The sequence below is a fragment of the Dipodomys spectabilis genome, unplaced genomic scaffold, assembly GCF_019054845.1.
Source record: "Dipodomys spectabilis isolate Male_0828 unplaced genomic scaffold, ASM1905484v1 ptg000069l, whole genome shotgun sequence".
Classification (NCBI taxonomy): domain Eukaryota; kingdom Metazoa; phylum Chordata; class Mammalia; order Rodentia; family Heteromyidae; genus Dipodomys; species Dipodomys spectabilis.
Window position 1 is genome coordinate 15370515 of NW_024870746.1, and position 18810 is coordinate 15389324.

Here is an 18810-nt window from a genome sequence, read left to right on the forward strand (position 1 = left end):
TGTTTTAAAAACTAAAACCAAACACACAGAAAGAGACTGCCAATTTTTCTGAATTATTTCTTCAAAATAAACTTGAATCTTATTTATTATATTTATTTTAGTTTATACTATATTTATGCATTGATTTTATTTCATGTTTTATTATTTAGAACTAATCTGTGTGTTACTCTAGAACAATCTTTTATAAAAGAAATCCTTATTTTAATACATGTTAAACTAACTTGAAGTGATTTTTTTTTAAGAGGTACAGAATTATGTCTATAGTTTCAAACTAAATTTCTTTTGGAGAATTAGTGGTAAAGGAAAAGATCAAGGGAAAATCAAGTCAATTATTAACATATGGATTATGGGAAAGATCCATGTAGCTTATCAAAATTGTCCATGTTGTTGGTCCTAGTATGGCCCATTCTTCTGTGATATGTATTTCTCTTTATTTAATGCTGTATTCTGATACCAGGATTTTCAATGTCCCTGAGTTTCTTTTTTGTTCAAGGATAGCACTCTACCACTTGAGCCACAGCACCACTTGCGGCTTTTTCTGATTATGTCATACTGAGGAATCGAACCCAGGGCTTCATGCATGCTAGGCAAGCACTGTAACTACTAAGCCACATTCCTAGCCCCCCAGAATTTATTTAAAGTATATTTGTTACACTACCAGGATTTTGAATCCCAGGTACCCAAATAAAACTTTTTGTTTTTACAGATTAGCAAAGATGATCGATCTGGAACATACAAGCTCACATTAACTTACAAGCTTAATCACTCAAAATGTACATTCTTCTAGCCACTACAAACTAGATTTTTTGTGTTTAATTCCTCTCACCAGCTGTAGTTCTCCTTGGTGTTAATTTGGCTGTCCCATCTCTTTTTTTTTTCTTTTAAAACAATGTAATTTTAACCGAATCATTTAGCTTTCACACATTAATAATGTGGCAACAAGTAGTACTGCCTGGTCTAAGTAAAAAACAAAACCAAACTACAGATAGTGGAATTGGCTAGCTGTTCTTAGCTCTGGTTAAGTTAGCATTGGCCCTTTGGAACTGGATTGCTGGAATTTCAATTATTTGAAATTTTGTTTTACCACATAGTTAAGTCCTATTGAAACAGAGCTCTCTTTGCCTATCTGTCTGTCTTCCTTTCTGTCTGTCTGTCTCTGTCTGTCTGTCTATCTATCTCTTACTCTCTGTTTTTCTGCTTCTCTTCCATGCCATAGGATTCAGGATGAAAATGAAATTAGGAAATACATATAAAATATTTAGCAGGGCACTGATAAATAGTAAATACTCAAGTATTAGAAGCTGTCTGGTTGTATAAATGGTAACTTCAGTTATATCACTATTTGTGTCTGTTTTTAGATTATCATTAAGTAAAATAAAAACTTTCAAAGAATGTGCCAATCCTGACATTATAGGTGGTGACTATACAGACTATATATAGACTAAAGGGATGGGAAACCATGGCTAGCCACTACTTAATTTTATAAATAAAACTTCATTATATAAGAAGTCTACTAATTAGTGTAGGAATTGTGGTTATTTTGCATTGTAATTGTAAGGTACCTAATGACTTACAAAGCCTAAAATATTTATTATTTGGCTTTTCAGAAATGTGTGCCTACCTGGCTGTAGACTTTAGAAAGTATATAAGTCCCTAGAGGATTGTTGAGAATAATTTGATCCCCAAGTACTTTTCGAACTCCATCTAAAAAGTGATTGCCTATGATTTTCATAAGAAAGATATATATATATATGTAAACTATTTGTAAGGTTTAGAAGATATAATCAATTGCTAGGCTATTTGTCACACCATCCAACTTAAAATAATTAGAAATTAGGTTGGAAGGAATTGCATAATTTATTAACACTCCTAAATAACACTGATGCTTATCCTTACTAAAATTGCCTAAGAGACGTCTTCAGAATGGATTCATGATTGGCCCTTGAAGACTAGTACAAGTCAGTTTGAAGGTGTATGTGGGTTGAGATGGGCATGGCTTAAATATATGTTTCTATTTTGAATATTCTGGCAATGATTGTTCAGAATGTTAGTTGAATAGAGGATTTCATACCTCCATGACTTAAAATTAGTGGGTAGGTAATGGACTGAGAAAGTTTATATTTGTTCTAGAAAAATTGGTTCTAGCAAAAGACCAGGGGCAGACTAGGTAATACAATTTAAGTAGAATAACTTCCATAACTAAATAGTAAAAAATACAAAAGTATTGGGGACTTTTGTTGTTTATACGATGTTTATTCTAACATGAAATAATTTTTATGTTTATTTTTATTTATATAGGGTTTTTCTTTTAATAAGGACTGGGTCTAACTATTTAGCCAGATGTAGCTATGTACTACTATTTAGTCTCCAACTAATAATGTTCCTTTCTCAACTTCCTGGATCTTGGAATTATAGGCAGGTGCCACCATGCCCAGCTTTTCTTATATTTAATTTAAAAAATTATGTATTTTTTCTTTCATGCGATGTTTCTAACACAGTTATAAGATTATTTCTTTGTTGCTATGTGTGTCCCGCCCCCACAGTATAACCCCTGCTTTCACTGTATTTGATGTCAGTATAATTTGTGGAGGGGAAGGGGAAAAACAAATCGTTTAAATGGGGATACAGGTGGACCCATTGCAACAATGAGATGTACAAGTCCTTATGTCGAAAACTATCTTTACAACTTTGGTGGTAGGGGGGGAGGGTTGGGGGGGGCGGTGGGGGAGGCTGGGAAGGGATGGGAAGGGGAAACAAAGGAGGAGGCTACAATGCTTGATAGGAAATGAACTCATTATCTTGCCCATGTAATTGTAACCCCTCTGTACAGTATTTTCATAAAATAAAAAAATTATACAAGAAGGGGCATAATAAGGAATCAAAATTTGAAACTGTGATGGATACATTGAATAGATAAATTAACTTTCAAATATTTTTGTAATAACAAAGTTATTCTTATTTAGAGTGTATTTTCTACTATGGCAAACTCTAGATAAAGACTAGGAATGACTTTCTTTGTTTCTCTTTATATAGGCATTTTAGTAGAACCATGGAAGAACTGGTTCATGATCTTGTCTCAGCATTAGAGGAGAGTTCCGAACAAGCTCGAGGTGGATTTGCTGAGACAGGAGACCATTCTCGAAGTATATCATGTCCTCTGAAACGCCAAGCCAGGAAAAGGAGAGGGAGGAAGAGGAGGTCATATAATGTTCACCACCCATGGGATACTGGTCATTGCTTAAGTGACGGGTCTGATTCTAGTTTAGAAGAACCAAGCAAGGACTACAGAGAGAATCACAATAGTAACAAAAAAGATCATAGTGACTCTGATGACCAAATGTTAGTAGCAAAACGCAGGCCATCATCCAATTTGAATAATAACGTTCGAGGGAAAAGACCTCTGTGGCATGAGTCTGATTTTGCTGTAGACAACCTTGGGAACAGGACTCTCCGCAGGAGGAGGAAGGTAAAACGCATGGCAGTAGATCTCCCACAGGATCTTTCTAACAAACGGACAATGACCCAGCCACCTGAAGGTTGTAGAGATCAGGACATGGACAACAGAACTTATCAATATCAAGAGTTTACGAAGAATAAAGTTAAAAAAAGAAAGTTGAAAATAATTAGACAAGGACCAAAAATCCAAGATGAAGGAGTTGTTTTAGAAAATGAGGAAGTAAGCCAGACCAATAAGGACAAAATGGAATATGAAGAACAAAAAGTCTCAGATGAACTCATGAGTGAAAGGTGACTTACATTTTCTAAATTTGAAACTTTGTCTTTAATGTTTGTGGTTGAGGGTTTTATATTTTAATTAATTCTATTTTAAAATAATTATAAATTGTAATTATGATAGCAGTGTTATATTTTAACTATGGTTATATTTCCTTATAATTTATGATGTTTTTATACAGCACAAAATTGCTTATTTGATTTAAACAAAGTGATTTGATTGTGTTATAATGACTTAATTTTCAGCTACAAAAAGAATCAGAAAGGAATTTTCAGTTGGAAAATATGCATTTGAATAATACCACATTTATAACTCATAGAATTATATATTTAATTATTTCTGTAATTATAGAGTATTAGTATTTGGAGCTTTATAAAGTACATAATTTGCTACTCCCATTCCTATGAATTGAAAATTTGCTTCCTCCTCAATATATATTTGCCTTGCCTTTATATTTTAAAATATCGGTAGCTTGCTAAGGATTTTTATTACTTACAAATTAGAAAACATTACTTATAGTTTTACATAACCCAGCCCTACCTAATCTTTGTCATTAGAAAAATGCAAGAAGCAATGACACTTTGTAGTTAGTCTAATCTGTCCATTCTAATAAATAGGTATATACCACCATAATAACTGGTATATAGTATTTTTAAACATCAAAAGGTAAGTGATCATTTTTCTTTTATATAGCACTGGTAATACTTGTAAGAAATGAGATGTATTGACACTGTTCAACATTTTAGGCCTGTGTCCCTGAAACTAAATGCCTGATGATAAACTAGTAAAATCAAATCTGAGAGAATATTTGATTTTTTAGTTTATAGCATTAGGAACACTTTAATGATGTGATGATAGCTTATGACATCTAATTATTTTAGGTTGTAACTATTATTTCAGATAGGATGAGAACCTGGTAAGAGTTTATAGAACCATTTATTTTCTTATTAAACATAATTTACTATTTATGTAATTTTTTAAAGTGAAAATATATTTCATGGAAATTTTAAAAAAGCTGTGGTCTCTGTCCTTTCAAGATAGTCATCAGCTTTACACAAGAATCAGAATTATTTGTACAGTAACCATTGTGACTGAGCAGTGCTCAGCCAAACTTAATTATTGTTTTCAGTTCCTAAGATGAGTTATTCACTGTTAGGTTACCAACTTTTCTGGATTCATGGGTAGTCCCCTCTTTTACATTTTCAAACAAAAAATTTATTAGTTTGATGTCTGCTTTGTATTGTTCTACTTTGTATTGTTCTACAGGAACAGAAGTGAGATGAAATTCCTTTTTTTTTTCTTCATTAGGAAAAATATATAGTTGAGTCTTTATTAAATAATGGTAGTAGTTAACAGTGAATGTACAAGTTTTTCAAGAGGATATTCGTATTTATGGACAAAGTAAAACATAATACATTTTCTTTGATTTTAATCTTTTCTCTTATAATTTATTGTTGTCACTTCAGGATTAGGTACAAATTTCTTCCATGAGAATATTGCTGAATATTTAAAGTATCTTAACAAATACAGATGTTTTTGAGACTACTTTTCAGGATTTCCCTATTATAAAAAGCTACATAGTTTCTTGGAATTAATTTATAATTGTATGGTTGTGTGAGAGATGAGAAGGAGAAGGAGAAATGAGATGAAACAAACATTTAATTACTGCTGTATGCTGTGCACTGAAGATAATACAGACTATCCTCAGCAATCCTAGGGTAGAGTGGGCACGCAAACATGTTGACAGAGGTGTGCTGGGAAGGGAGACTTCCTATGCTTTAATGGAAGGACAAAGACTTATTAGGAAAAAAAGAGGTGTAAAGAGAGGAAAATGGCATGTCTAGGTAGAGAGAGTGGCTTGTGCAAAGGTATGGATTGTGAAACAGGTGAGGTATTTGGGGAAGCATACTGAGCTGCAGTTTTTGAAGGCCACTTGTAATATGTGAATGATTTGACTTCTTTCTAGGGACAAGGGGAACTTTTAGCAGTGAAATAACTCATATTTACCTAGCCCAATCTTGGTAACAGTGTTTTGTTATTGTTGTTGTTTTTACTTCAGTTGACCTCTAATCCTACCAGTGAAAGGTTTTAGATCTGTCTTAAAACTGCGTATTTTATAACCTTTATTTGAAATACATAAATTGATAAAAAAATTGCAGAGTTCATGTGTATCACATTTCCATTTCCATATAACACACACCCAATTTCTCTATTGTTATTATCCATACATCACTATGCTGACCCTGTCACAATTTAGGAAGCAATATATGTTTTTAAGGATAATCCACCTTTTATTACATTTTTCCTTGCTTTTACTTAAAGTCCTTTTTCTGTTCCAGGTTATCATACTACGTTTAGTCAAATAGTTAAGTTTGAAAAGATAAATCAGGCAATAAATAGAATTCATATCGGGTGGCAAAATCTGAACTCAGATAAGATCATGGTACCAAAAAAATAACACATGGACACTCTGAAAGTTTGAGTGCTGAAAAGTTGTGAAAACTAACTTAATTGTGCCACACTTAACTGGACTGTATTTAGTGTACATTGACATTTGCTTAACTTAGAGTTATAATATATAAAATATTATGAATAACTCTTCTGAGGCTTTTCTGAGTACATTTTCTAAACTTCAAATAAGTTTAAAGTTTAAATATATTTTGTCTCAGTTTTTCAAAAAAAGTTATTGTCCCTGAGGGATACATAAGGACCTTCATTTGATAAGGGCCGGAGGTAACAAAAATACCAAAGCAGAGTATCAATAGTACTTTGAACCCCTAAATTGCATATAAGATAAAGTTCATGATATGTTTTGATACTTTGCTATTGGAATGTACTTGGATTTGAACTTAGGACTTTGAGCATGAAGGAAGACACTCTGATTTTTTGAGCCATACTCCCTAGCCCTTTTACTTTTGGGTTTTTTAAGATAAGAACTCAGTTGGACATTGATTCTACAGCTTAAATCTCCCCTGGAACTGGGACAACGGGAATATGCCACTATGCTGAGCCAGTACCTTAATTTTGTCATTACTGTGCCTGTATGTTTGTCAGTAAGGCAATGTGGATTTGATGTTCTTAGAAAACAGTGTTTTATCATCAAATTTATAGTATTGGGAACTTCATACATTTACTTAATTTGAAGAAAATAAAAAAAGTCTTGAAATCCCTTGGAATTATATGCCACATATCTTTTGACAAATGCTTAAATCTTTCACTTATACTTATTTTTTAATGGCAAATAACTGAACATTGATAATATTCAGAAAAATAGGTGAATTCATATCTATCAATCTATCAATCTATCAATAGCTATCAATAAATGTTACCATAAATGTCTCAATTTAAAAATGTTAAAGCAGGTTAAAATACCTTTTTAAATAGGTCAATTACTTTTGGTTCTAAATGCTGTAAATATTTTAATTAAAATCACCCTAGTATATTTCTTGGTTGGATAAAATTAAGAATTGTATTTTAAATAAGGAAAGTGTACATGAGAATTTTTAATGAACTTCACTCAGTTTTCTTGAGAGGCCACAACTATCATTTCCTTCCATTAGAATTGACTAGTCATGATAAGTGAGCATCTGCTATTTATTTTAATTTGCTTAAATCCTAGTCATATTCTCAAATTTCTGTTGAAGTAATAGGATCCAAGGAATTTTTTGATATCTCCTTAATTTTGATTTTTTTTGTTGTTTAGAGTGAACTTAATTTTTATTTAATGGATTGCCACCATCCCATAGTTGTTGTTGTTGTTGTTGTTTTCTTTCTTACAAGTAATAGAGTTTTGGTGAATTCTTAAGTAATGTCTGGAATATTTGAAAGTGTGGCTCCAAAAAGTAATTTTATTGTAGGCCCTTGTATTTTATGTACAGAGAAAAGTACTAGCCTGCTTTGATTGAGCTTTCCTCATTTCAGTAAGCATTAGTGTTTAAGACCCAAGCCGAGTCATACAGCATAAGATGGAAACCATGAGTGTTAGGATGAAAGCGGATAATAAAGTGCATCAATTGTGCAGCCCCTCCTTGCAGTCACATCTGGCTTACTGTCAGGGTCCCATTAGATTCCTGTGGCTTTATCTGCCAAAAAAAAAATGCTCCGTGGTTGATGGCACCAGGTATTTGCAAATTGATTTAAAAATAAAAGTCATCTTATTTTCTTTCAGATCTTTGTCAGGCTCAAGTTCCATTCCTGAGCTGCCATGTCTCTTTAAAATTTTACATCTGAGAGATCAATTGTTCTTTTGATCTGTTTTTTTTTTCTTTTTTCTTTTCTTCCCTTTTATTACAGTGATTCCAGCAGTCTCAGCAGCACTGATGCTGGTTTGTTTACCAATGATGAGGGAAGACAAGGTACTGAAATGCTCTTTATTTTTCTTTCTTTGGAAAAAAAAATCTCCATTTTAAAGTTATGCTTATTACTGGTTGTTTCTTGAGATGATAACTACAGTCCATTTATATTACAAACACTAGTTGCTAGACTAGGGCTCAATATTGAGTTGGTATTTTACAAGGTATGGAAAGGTGTCTTGCTTTCCTGATTAACAATAATAAACTATTTCCAGCAGCTATTATGGGGCCCTTATAACACTAAGGAAGGATTAGCTTTCTTAGAAAGCATGTTTCTTCACCTTTTCAATTTTGTCTCTTTTAGCAACTTCTCAAGACAATAGTTTTAATTGTCCACATGGTTCCAAATATATCTAAAACTGTTTAAACATTCTTGAAGGTGGAGTTACAAGTAAGTCATTTGGCAACTTTATTTTGCTGGGATATTTATTCATCCTATCCAGTTTGGAAGTACTTAGATAACTTACACAAATACTGTAAACTGTTAAATAGATGTCTCTTACATCTTAGATGATTTTTAGCTCTAAAACTTCTCAAACCTTTTCACACTAGAACATGGAGTATTTTGAAGCAAAGAAAAGTAGGAAAGACCTTAGCATGTAAAGAGGATTAATCCTTGATCAGATTTGTTCTCTGTAGTCACATCTGCTCATAACTGTTGTTTTATTCTCCATATATGAAATTAAGCTAATACATATGGATGTTTCTTCCATTATATATTAGAAGACAGTTTAAAAGGACAAGTAAGATAGTGTATTTGAAGTATAAATTATTTAATGATGTTATTTTTTAAAGGACAAAGTATTGACCATGACTATATTTTTCTTAGTCTATCTGTCCTCCTGACAATATGAGTTGTGTAGGTGGAAAGATCACACTTTTTTCCTTGCTTAAAAAACAGTTGTCACAGATAAAGAGGTACATATCAGTTTGTCCCTCGGCTTTTCAAGTTAAAGGTTAGTCTGAAATATGTTAGGACCTTGGAGTCCAAAGTAAGCTTAACTGTTTTGATAACAGATTCCTATTAAGTTGTAGATCTTTATCGAAGAACATGTCATAAATGCTGTTACTAGTAGTGAAACAAAGTAATGAAACCTTTATAAAAAATACCTTTTGTATAAGCTGCTAATCTTTAGAGAGCGTTGAGTGACTCAGAAAGATATGCTAGCATTCATGTACTAATGCATCTCACATTACAAAGTGTTTTTTTTTGCATATGTTCCTATTTCATCCTTTAAGTAAAACCTCAGGTTTTTAAAGTGAGGAATTAGCAGAAGTAACTTTCTCAGTGTTATCAAACAATGGAATGCTAGTTGGTTCTTTGATTTATCTTCTAAGGATAAAATTGTAAATCATCTAGAAATTCAAATAAGTTCATTAGACTGAGTAATTTTAAAGTAATACCTTAATTAAAGTAGTTTGAAACTAGATCTTATTACATAGCGCAGGCTTGCTTTAATTCTCAGTCCTCCTGCTTCAGCCTCCTCTGTAGATTAGTTGGAATTACAACATACACCCCTTTTCTCCAAATAGAAAAAGTTGGCAGATTTATATAACCATCTTAGAAACCAGAATTATTGGTTGGCTTTTAAGACTGATATAGAGAAGACTTTAATGATTCAGATAATAGTCAAAATTTTGTATACCATTTTTATAACCATCTGTATTCTGTTTTATCTCATAATCTATTTCTGTCTCTTTTATATAGCTCTTTCTTTTTTTTGCAGTGGGGGTGGGGGGCTGGGATTTGGTCATGGGGCCTGAACTCTGGGCCTGGGTGCTGTCCCTCAGCTCTTCAACTCAAGGCTAGGGCTCTATCACTTGAGCCACAGCATCACTTCTGGCTTTTTCTGTTTATGTGGTGCTGAGGAATCGAACCCAGGGCTTCATGCATGTAAGGCAAGCACTCTTATCCACTGAGCTACCTTCCCAGCTCCTTATGTAGCTCTTAATAACTTCTAAAAACCCAAAATGTATGTTCTCACCAAGGGCTTATGTGTAACTGAGCTTTAAATTGGCTATTCATAATGCCATGGTTATACTTGGACATTTCCAAAAGTCAACACAACTGACTAATGTTGATTTTTAAAACTTTGGTTGAAGTAGTTCAATATAATTCATAAACTGCATATTGTCCTTTTCATTTAAAGTTACCTTTCAAAATTCTTTGTGAACCTAATTGGATTAACTTCTGGATTCACATATTTTTATTTTCCCTTTTCTATTCATGATATTTATATGTCTATCAGTTGGAACAAACCAGATTCTACAGTTTTTGGGTTTTTTTATCCTTTTAATTCTTGTTTAATGTGAAAAGATTAGTAAGTTAAGTGCATTTCCTGATTGTATCCGAATTTGCCAGATATAATAGTAGTTTTTTACCTTTTTAAAATTAGTTTGAAACATAACATTTTATGTTTTTGGTGATACCTGTGCTTGTACATAACATTTTATGTTTTTGATGATACCTGTGCTTGTTACTGAATTACAGATTTTTTTTTCCCTTTAAATGAAGCTGTGGTATGAAGTGAAAGGTTTTTGTTTTAAGGATTTTTTTTTTTTAATGATTATGACATAAAGTACTAGGTTCTCCGGTATTTTAGTACAGCTGTGTCATATGCAATCCTTGGGACAATCACAAGAAAACTTTAAAGCAAATACTGCATACTTAGATTAAAAGCTAAACGTTTATCTGAAATTGAGATTTGACTGGTATTTTTATTATCTCACAGCCTGAATTACGTGTTCCAATGATAAACCTGAATGTTTGGGGAATTTCTTGTATTTCCACAGGTGATGATGAGCAGAGTGACTGGTTCTATGAAAAGGAGTCAGGGGGAGCATGTGGCATCACTGGAGTTGTGCCCTGGTGGGAAAAGGAAGATCCTACTGAGCTAGACCAAGACTTACCTGATCCTGTCTTTGAAAGTATCTTAACTGGTTCTTTTCCCCTCATGTCACATCCAGGAAGAAGAGGTCAGTAGCCCTCCCTCACTGGGGAACATGATCCTGATAATGTCAGTCTAGGAATGCTCATGGAAAGAGGTTAGCATTCAGTGGCAGTTAGAAGATGCAAACATGAAGAAGCAGGTTAATGCTATAAAGCAGATTGACTACTAATTTCGCTACTACATCATACCTTAGAATTAATGAAAAAAATTGACTTGTTTTCTTGCTAAGCTCAAGGAGAAATGTGAATTGGGAGAAAGAAACACCCTGAATGTTATTCTATAAAGTTAAAAGTGCTGTCTACATTAGAACCCTTTGACATTGCTTTTGTTCTTTTAAGAACAAGTTTTACATTTTTTTTCCTGTCATATTCATGGTTTTCGTCTTTACCACCAACTTGCTTTTAATTCTCTATTGATAGAGTCTTTTTTGCTCCAGTGATCGCAATATCTTCTGATTTGAGTGTTCTGATTTTCCAGGTTTCCAAGCTAGACTCAGTCGCCTTCATGGAATGTCTTCAAAGAATATTAAAAAACCTGGAGGGACTCCAACTTCAATGGTAGGCATGCTTTTTTTAAAAAAATTAAATTGTCATGTTTGGAAAAATTTCCATTTCTATGGAATAAAAAAAGCCACATCCTCATCCTTTATTTACATTCTAATATTATACTTAAAAATAATCCATTTTCTTGTAGGCTACAAACTGGACCAGTGAGATTCCCCTATAAACCAAATCTGCTAATGCTAATAAATTAGTTACGTTTTGAACACCTGGGGAATGACATTCGAGGGAACCTGGCTCCTGTCCTCTTCCCAGGAGGAATATCATTGAAGTGAGAGCCTCCTTGATGAAAGATGGGGCTGTTTTTGCTGGAGGACTGGTATTTTTCCTTTTAGGCAGACATGAACCTGATTGGGGAGGGTTTTTAGATATCTAGGCTGGCCAAGAGTGGATAGAAACTAATGTAAATTTTATATCTTTTTCTCTTTTATGATATTTTACATTGAATCCGTTTATGTATTACTTTATTTGCCAAAGTGCTGACGAAAGATAGAACATTGAAAACTTCCAGATTGATCCTAAGTATTCCTTAATATGTATATTATGACTGGTTAAGAATGAGTTTTTACATATCTGACTGTTGTAAATAAAAAAAAGTTTTGTGTTGACAATTATGGTTCAGATTTAGAGAGTCTTCTATAACCAGCATTATTTAAGAAATACATTTTACTCAGGGTATTTTAACAAGGGCTAAGATAAGTAATAGGCAAGATTAATAATCTTTGCTAGAGTTTGTATTTTGTTCAGTTGTCTTTTTACTTGGATAATATCCTCTGTATTTCAAGTTCATTGTATTTTATAGTATAGTTTTTATTGTACTGTAAAAATCATCTTACTCTTAAACTAGCCAAAGTGATAACTAGTCTACGCTAATAGACTCATTTATTATTACCCTTTAAATGATCTATTTGTCTGATACCTGAAGTACATCACAGTTATTATTTTGGCTTAGAGTGTAATGAAGTCATGTGAAAGAAATCTGGTATTTTTCAAGCATTGTGTTTTGTTTTATATCATGATTGCAAAAAGGGAGCGTTGCCTGTTTTTCCTTAAAATGGCAGACTTTATGTGTCACTGCATTTCACAAGTACTTGCATGAACTCGTTTTCGCTGAGTAAGGGGAAATGTAACATTTCTATTGATGGTGTAATTTAGACACTATACTAAGTTCAGGCCATTTTAGTTCTTTAAAATGTTTATATTTAGTTCCTATTATTGATTAAGTCTATGTGCTTTAATATGTGTATTTTTATATTGTATGGATTGTTTGTTATTTCACATTTAAAAGCCAAATCAAATAAGTTTGGAAAAGAAACTTAAAGATGACATTACTTTTGCCTAAAGTTATTATAACCTGAAGAATTTCAACAAATATATTAAGCAAAATATGTGATATCTGCCTACAATGGAGGGATTAAACATTATAAAGTACAAATTTGAGTCTCTTTACCTTTATATCATTAACAGTATAATTATATGTATAATTATATTTATATAATTGCAAGTAAGCATCTTCGAACTTAAGCTGTATCTTTGGAGGTAAATTTCATATTTTACTTTTTCAACTGAATTACATAAATGCTTTCATTTGTATAATGACTATCTTTTGGATCTGAAAAAGTCCCTTTAAAACCTTGGCCTATGAACTTTGCCTTACCAATCATGAATCTAAATGAATGCTATCTAGTTCTTGGTTTAGTTTTACCTATTTTTATTTTTGGTTCACTGCTTGCTTGAGCATAACTGGGATTTGTAGCCCATTTTCTAGGCTTATTGCAATCTCACTGTGGTATTTTATAGAAGCTATTACACCTGATAGGCTAGCTTCATGGTATTGATGATACATGGCTTAACCATACTAAAATCTGCCTTTCCTTTTTAAATTGCAAAAAGGTGATTAAGTTTCCCTTGATGGAGATATACTACATATGTGTGTTTATCATGGAACCTAGTGCATTAGGCCATGAAGTGTTTTCCTGGTCTATGCTTTTGTATTCAAAATTTTACTGAAGACAATGGACTGTTTCAGTTTTTCTTTCAACCCTGAATTGTCCTTGCTTGAATTTTCAAGTACTGTAAATTATTTTTTCAATAAAATCTCTGATTTAGGCAAGAAAGGTAAGAGTTCTAGTTTGTGTTGATACTTTACAATTTTTTATGCAAAATTGTTTTTCTTCTTGCTTAAGTTATATACAGATAATAAATTTAAAATATTAATCTCACAAAAAATAATCTTTAAACTATCCATTACTTTCTATAATCAAAAAGGAAATGTAATTGCCTTAGAGTCACATTGGAAAGATGAATTGCTTTTAACAGAGATTAATTTTCTGAGCAAAGTCACACACGTAGCTGCGACCCATTAAACAGAATGGCAAAAAGAGTATCTTTATAGGCAAGTGATGACTGTATCTGTGTGTCTATGTGTATATATATACGGTCATACATACAGTCATATATCTGTATCTATACATATATAGATATATATGTCATTGTAACATTTGAAGGAAATGAGAGTAGAAAAATGTTTAACTAAAATATCAATGTATTCATTTTAACATGGAGGGAATATTCAGTAGGTTTTCATTATTCTGTTCTATGATGTCAGTATGATCTCTGAATTAGGAAATACTGAGCCATTGTTCCTAAGGGAACGACAGATTAGCTTCTTGTGAGGCTGAAGTCACAGCATTTTCATCAACCAATGAATATGTAACATATATATGTTTATGCTTAAAGTTATTTATGTTGTATTGGTTGATTCTTTCACATTTGAAGTCAATGGCACTGTAATTTAGGCCTGAATACGGTTTATAGTAACCTTTGTGCTTCGTAAAGTCACATTGCACTTTTCAGTAGTGTAGTAGGGCGTAATAAAGAATGAATTCACTAGATAAAGCATAAAAATGCAACCAACAAGGCACTAAGTACATTACAGAGAGGACATTTGTTGACAGTAGCAAAGCTGAAACAAGAGGACAGAAAATCATTTCTTTGACTTCAGCTGTTTATGTACATGTACATCAGATGACTTATCAAAATCTACCACTGACACAAGTCTATGAATGACTTCAAAGCTCTGTGAGTGTTGATTGAGGAGTTAAAAAATTTTAGTTAGTAGGCAAATTTGCAAATATGGAATCTCCAAGATGAGGATTGACTGTTTAGTTTTATTAGGAGCAAAGTGATATACAAATGAATGAGTTTTAAAATCAGACCCTTGAAACTCCATACTCTTTAAATTTTTTAGTTATGACTATATTTTGGGCTTCAGATTTCTCTTTTATTAAAAGCAGACAATATTGGGCTGGGAAAGTAGCTCAGTGGTAGAGTGCTTGCCTTGCATTCATGAGGCCCTGGGTTCAATTCCTCAGCACCACATAAGCAGAAAAAGCTGGAAGTTGCTCAAGTGCTAGAGCACTAGCCTTGAGCTGAAGAGCTGAGGGACAGCCCCCAGGCACAGAGTTCAGGCCCCACAATCGACACCCCCCCCAAAAAAAGAAAAAAAAACAGACAATTTTTAACTTGCACTAGTGTTGTTATGTTTAAATGAGATTATATTTGCATAATGGAACCATGCTCATCTTTGGTGTGTTAGTATATTTGTGAGTAAATGATAATTACTGTTATTATTAGACACTAAATATAGTATCTGGCTACCTAAATTCCATTGCAAATTGCATTTTGGGGTGAAAATTACAGAATTTTAAACATTTCTATTCATATTTTATAGATAATTTACCTTTATGTTTAATATATAGTGACTTATATTATAGAAGTTGACATTTTCTTATATATCAGTTTTAGTAGGCCTTTGTCTTTAGTATAGTTTGTGAAGAATCATTTTTGAATGATTTTTAGGTTGATAAGCACTGATTAATTATAACTTAATCACTACTAAAAAACTCATCTAAACTCTTCATCTCCTGTCCCTCCCAAATAATTTAGCAATTCTTTTGTAGAAAGATCTGAGATGGGGCTGGGAAGTTGGCTCAGTGGTAGAGCGCTTGCCTTGCATGCCTGAGGCCCTGGGTTCGATTCCTCAGCACCACATAAAAAGAAAAAAGCTGGAAGTGGCGCTGTGGCTCAAGTGGTAGAGCGCTAGCCTTGAGCTGAAGAGCTGAGGGACAGTGCTCAGGCCCAGAGTTCAGGCCCCACGACTGGACCCAAAAAAAAAAAAAAGAAAGAAAGAAAGATCTAAGATGTTTAGGACTTTTGAGTCCAAATTACCTGATTTTCAAAAATAATTTTGTCCACATATATATATATACATATATGTATATATATATATATATGGAATATAATGTAAGCAGTCCTGAGAATTTAATGTTGTCATTAATATTGTTAATTCCTCTTTCAAAACAAAATACCAGTTTATTGGAGTCCTTTAGGAGAATTAAGCTAATAAAAAATTAATTTCAAGGAATATTCTGGAACAGAGGTCTAACAGCACAAATATGACTTCAGATTCCACTTTAATGGTATATAGTTATTATAAGGTGAATTCAAAGAACATTTATTTTCACTTTTTAAAAATGTTTTCTATTACACAGAACAGTATAAAGGAAACTACAGTTGAAGTATATTCTTGTCTTGTAGCTATGACATCTCAACTATTACTGCCTAGCAGTTACATTTATTTCTAAGCTCTGTGTTTTCTCTCTCCCTCCCCTCACCTTTCCCTCCCTCCCTCCCTCCCTCCCTCCCTCTCTCTCCCTCCCTCTCTCTCTTCCTCTCTCTCTCTCTTCCTCTCCCTCTCTCCCTCTCTCTCCCTCTCTCTCCCTCTCCCCTACCTTCCTCCCTTTTAGTGCAGGTCCTGCGGCTTGAATTCAGGACCTGGACAGTGTTTAGGCCCTTGAGCTTTCTTACTCAAGGTTAGCACTCTACCACTTGAACCACAGCTCCACTTCTTGTGTTGTTGGTGGTTAATGGGATAAGAGTCCCATAGACTTTCCTGCCTGGGTTTCAAACCATCATCCTCACATTTCAGCCTCCTGAGTAGCTAGAATTACAGGCCTGAGTCAACAACGCTGGACCATTTTAAAAATGGTTCCCAAAATGTGGTTGGATTTTTTGGAGCTTTTCTGAAGGATTGAGCTTCAGATAGCTTTAAAATACATTCTAGTTAGCCAGGCTATCCTATTCCCAGAACATTCTATTTAATATTTTCTGAAGGTAAGCATTTTTAAAAATTCTTTTTTGTTTAAAACTGATGATTTATGAATAAGTATTACATTTGTCCATTGAAAGTTAGCATTCAAATTATAAGTAACCTACTTGAAAGACAGGAAATAAATGACTCAGCCTAAAATACAGTATTTGAGAACTAATGAAAGTATTTTATAGGAAATTGTAGCAAATTATATAGTCTTATTTAAAAATAATTACAAGTCCATTTCTTGTATAGCTGAAATGAGAATACATATGATAGTAATGATATTTGTGTTGATTTTACAAAAAATAATTTTTGACTTAAAAATGATTTATTTGTACATGCTTAACAATTTTATATATCTGGGAAAATATGTGAGTATATTAACTCAATATTAACTGAGTAAGGAATACATTGTCAATACTATATCCCAGAACAAGATAATTTTTATCTGTTTAGAATCTGCATTCAGTTCATTCTATAGGAGAAAAGGAATATTGTAGTTATTTTCTTTTGTGAAGTTACAGATGTGGGACTCTGACTGGCATGTTCATTGAGGTATTCATAATGTAGGGACTGACTCTTTGCCTTGCTGGACTTCTCTTGTTTCTTTTAGACTAGTCTAAAAGAGATACTTTTAAGATAGAAAACAAATCTGAAATATTTTCTAAAAATACCTCCAATTTGACTGTATGTTTACTAGTAGTCTAAATCTTTTCATTGAAATTTACCAATCCTGTTCTTCATTATAACTCTATACATTGGTACTTGTATGTTCCCTGAAAGCATTTTTGGTTATGCTGCAGAATAGAAAAATGGTGTATATTTAGAAAGCTAAATAAAAAGTTAAAAAATGTGATATTTGTTCTCACCTATTACAATATATGTTAATTTCATTTTCGTCTTGAATCAGCTTTAGATGAAGCTCTCACAGTAGAAACAGATGGCTTTTTCCTTATAATTTGTTTTAGCATAAAGTTGATGTTATACCTTATAAAACCACAAATTAAAAGGCTGATAATAAAAGGCAATTTTAATAATTTTAATAACTTTACTTGCTTTAAGTTTTTCTATTTGTTGTCATTCTTGACTATATTTCTTATAATTAATATCTGTAATTGCTATTAAATAGTGGTATTCTTTCAATTTTTAGTTAAAACTGAAACATAAATATGAATTTAAATGGTAGAAATGTAGTAATGTATTCATTTATTCATGCATTTGAATGCTTATTATGTTCTTTATGTTTATTCTTAAAAATGCTTTAGGGAAAACTATGAAAACAGATGTTACATCTTGATGTTTTTGTGTACCAATACTAAATACGTATCTTTTTTCCATGTATTTGAGATTCCCTGATAACTTAGCACAGGCTTGACTTTGTGTTTGAGTTTGGCTTTAAAGTTATGAGACTGTGATTGTTAGTGAGTATTGGTAATAATAGCACAGTAATGATACTGTGCGCCAGACATCTTAACATCCCTAAAATGTAGGCTGATGTTTATAACTTAGTTTATGTTTTCCCTTTGATAGACCAAAGATAGTGCAATTTAGATATTTCTTCATATTGTTATCATGTTGCTAGTAAGTATAATCTTCTTAAAATAGCTTTGTTCCTGTATACAAAGTACCACTGGAAGTATGAGTTATTTTGATATTCTATATGCTTTATTAGCTTGTTAATCATGACATCATACAGTATTAGAACCTTCTTCACTTATTCTTCTGGAACTTCAATGGGCCTTAGAGCTATTACTACAGTGTGAAATTTGACAAATTCAGCTGTGGTGGCATCTATATTCCTTTCTTTTTTTTTTCCTTCCTTACATAACATGGTAAAATTCTGGGAGCACCTCTCACAGATGGAAGGTGTTTTAATATTAAGAATGAGTGAGAGCTTACCAACTATTCAGGAATTGTCTGACTAAAAGGTCTATTCAGGGCTCAAGTTTGAAGAATTTATTATCACTGAGGTGAGGTATAAGGTATGTTAGTGCAGGTAAGTTTGGAGCAGGCAGAATTTGGCTGAAAAGATGGTCACTGGATAGATCTTTATGCACTC

The 18810-nt window shown here is 32.8% G+C and overlaps 1 protein-coding gene across 4 annotated transcripts in view; it reads left to right on the forward strand.

Moving 5' to 3' along the window:
* Positions 1-18810, forward strand: part of Gpatch2 (G-patch domain containing 2) — a 140008-nt gene that overhangs the window by 5535 nt on the left and 115663 nt on the right. For 3 of the 4 annotated variants that reach the window (XM_042682036.1, XM_042682037.1, XM_042682039.1), the window contains exons 2-5: positions 3034-3747; positions 8027-8088; positions 10879-11061; positions 11514-11593. In XM_042682036.1, coding sequence (XP_042537970.1) covers positions 3034-3747; positions 8027-8088; positions 10879-11061; positions 11514-11593 — 1039 coding nt within the window. Of the gene's footprint in view, positions 1-3033; positions 3748-8026; positions 8089-10878; positions 11062-11513; positions 11594-11729; positions 13705-18810 lie in introns of those variants that run through there. The other variant, XM_042682038.1, reaches the window with a different exon arrangement.